General features: G+C 47.4%; 1 gene segment (V, D, J or C); it reads right to left on the reverse strand.

Annotated features, from left to right (window-relative positions):
• Positions 1-2361: 2361 nt before the first annotated feature.
• LOC138847254 (immunoglobulin heavy variable 3-23-like) lies at positions 2362-2824 on the reverse strand. The segment is given in 2 exon segments: positions 2362-2675; positions 2779-2824. Coding segments are annotated over 2 exon segments (360 nt in total).
• Between the last annotated feature and the right edge of the window lie 263 nt (positions 2825-3087).

Raw genomic sequence — 3087 nt, forward strand, 5'->3', positions numbered from 1 at the left:
AAGATTAATTGTACATATGATTAGGAGCCTGTTTCCTAATGTTGAATGATCTCAAGCAACTGAATCCCAAGGGAAGAAATCAATTGTGTACATGCAGTGATGATAAGGTGGTGACAGGAGCAGCACTGGAGTGAGCCTGAGGGATTCCTGCCTCCCGTATCAGGATGCTTAGTGCTGTGTCCTAGTTTGGTTCCAGTGTCATATTCCTGCCTGAGCACACTCTGGGAGGCCGTAGGTGAAGTTCCAAGTACTCCCACGTGGGAGCCCTGGACAGAATTCCAAGCACCTGGCTGTCACCTGACCCAGCTAAATCTTTTGTAGCCACTGGGGAAGTGACGCAGGAATTAGAAGATCACTGACAGTCTCAGTCTCTCTGTGGTTTTGGACAAATACATAAAGACAAGGTCTCAAATAAAATGATAAATTTAAAATTTATATAATATCTATAAATTATTAAAAGAAGATATATAGGCAAACATGTAAAATGCTATAAATCTGGGACCATCATGTATGTCCATGTTGGAAGCACAATGAGACATCGCATCACTCCAGTTAGAATGGCTATTATCAGACATACCAGAGCTGACATGTTTTATGGAGGTAGAGAGAGATGATAACCCTGGTACAAGTCTGTGTCAGGTTAATTAGTAAAACTGTATGGAAAAGCATCAAAAACAAGAAATAGAATTATTACATGATCTCCAAGCACCATTGCATGGTACAATGAATATGACATCCCAGGGAGGTGTCCACAGGATCTGCAGTCACTGTGCCAAACACCTCTACAGTTCCTTGTTCATTTAAAAGAGTCCATTCAAAAGAGTTCACACATATGATACAGTGACATCTCATGAAAGAAAGAATGGAAAATGAAGAAATGGACAAAGTTACATTTTAAAAGGAGTTTAAAAGCAGTGCAGAGTAAGAAATTCTGTAATTTTGGACAACTTGGATGACCCTGGAGAAAAATGTGCCTAGGATAATATGTCAGTAAAAGTACACTCTGCTAACCATCCAGGCCAGGAAGACACATAATATGTGATGCTACCTACATGGGATAAAAGGATGAACAATGGCCAGTCATGAAGATTCAGATCTCTGCATACTGGTGTTGTGTTTGCCAATGTTTTATGGAGATGATTTAAAAAGGCAGTGCACTCAGGCTTGGCAGCTGGAACCCAGGAGCTTGGAACTGCATCAGTGTTCCCACCTTGGTGATGGGGCCTCATAACAGATCCACCATCTACTGTCTTCCAGGGTGCATTGTCAGTACAAGTATGGGAAAGCGTGAAAATGGGCTCCATCCAGCAATGTGATATGCAGCCTGAAAGACTCCAAATGGATTGATGACCCCAGTCAGCATAGACATGGAGTGAAGAGCAGGGACTATGGACACATGGTCTGTGGGACTGGCTCTTCCTGCAGCTGTGATTCAGCCTCAGGACACTGGTCATCATGCTGGAGCCACAGACACAGCTCCCCGTGATGTGGACTCCAGTCCCAGAGTGCACAGCCACTGTGTGTCCCACTTTCTGCTCTCCCTGAACCACACAGGTGCAGGTGGTCTCACGACACTGGAGCAGAACTAGACCAGCTGGAAGTGCACACCCAACACTTTCCATTCAGTTATGACCTTGACTGCTGATGTCCAGTGTTTTTCCCTCCTGAGTCCAGGCAGGGAGCCCCCCAGGAGGGTCCCAGGACCTAGAGAATGAGGAAGTCCCTGTAGGCTTCCCAGGTGCCTGCAGAAGCTCAGCCTGAGACACAGCTGAGCTGCAAGTATATTCCTGAGTGCTGTGACGTTCACACAGGGACCACAGACTGTTTCAGGATTAAAGGAAAATGGAGATTGGGTATAAAGTCTGTTAGAAATGATGCAGAACACTCACAGTTTAAAATAAGACGGTTGGTTCAGTTCAGCACAGTTGCTCATTTTGAAAGGAGAGAGATACTTAAATAGCAGATTTTTAAACTCAAACCCTGGCTCAGCTATTGCTGGATTGAAAGGGAAAAGTAAAATTGCCCTAAAGTCGGCAGTGTCCTAAGAACTCTGTCCTGACTCAGGCTAGACAACACTCACGAGGTCCCCAGATTGTCCCACATCTCTGATACTGGAGACCACTGAACCTAAATTCATTCATGTAGGACTTCTCCTGTCACATCAGAGAGTCAGTACAGGGTCAAAATCATCAAAGAAGAATTCTTCACTCAAAACTGTTGCAGGAGAGGAAACCCCAATTCCCTGACAGGAAACCAGGGCTTGGGCTCCTTCTGCACCTGTGCATGACCAGAATCTGCACTCAGTGTGTCTTGTGCGCCCCCTGCATGGAGGTTTGTGTCTGGGCTCAGCCCTAGGGCCCCTCACGTGTCTCTCACACAGAAATAGGCGGCCGTGTCAATGGCAGTCAGACTAGTCATTTTCAGACACACCGTGTTCTCTTTGGTGTTTCTGGAGATGGTGAATCGGCCATTCACCCAGCTCGCGTACCATGTGCTACCACTACCAGTATTAATGTATGCGATCCACTCCAACCCCTTCCTTGGAGCCTGGCGGAACCAGCACATTGCGTAGTTGTCACTGAAGATGAATCCGGAGGCTTTGCAGGAGAGTTTCAGGGATCCCCCAGGCTTGAACAGGCCTCCCCCGGACTCCTCCAGCGACTGACACTGGACACCTGCAAACACAGACGACATGGTCAGGAAGCTGTCACTCACACTCTCTGTGTCTCTCACTCACGTCCTCTCCCAGACTCAGTGCCCCGCGTTCCCCATCATTACCTTTGAGCACAGCGACAAGGAGAAGCCAGCACAGCCCAGTCCCCATGGTGAGCGTCTGTGTTGAGTGTGAGCACTGAGTGGACACCTGAGAGTCCTGGGGCTGGAGCTCCTGTGCCAGAGCTGCAGGGTGAGGGCTGTGCTAGTTTTCATGGGCAGAGGGAGCCCTATTTGCATGTGCTGCCCCTATATAGCTGGCATGGGGTCCGACGCCTCAGACAGGACAGTGTCCAGGGCAGACATAGTGTCCTGGGTGTGTAGTTGATGGCTATGATATGATTCAGATCATATGAATTTTTATGTTATCAAAAT

Source organism: Oryctolagus cuniculus, chromosome 20 (genome assembly GCF_964237555.1).
Source record: "Oryctolagus cuniculus chromosome 20, mOryCun1.1, whole genome shotgun sequence".
NCBI classification, from domain to species: domain Eukaryota; kingdom Metazoa; phylum Chordata; class Mammalia; order Lagomorpha; family Leporidae; genus Oryctolagus; species Oryctolagus cuniculus.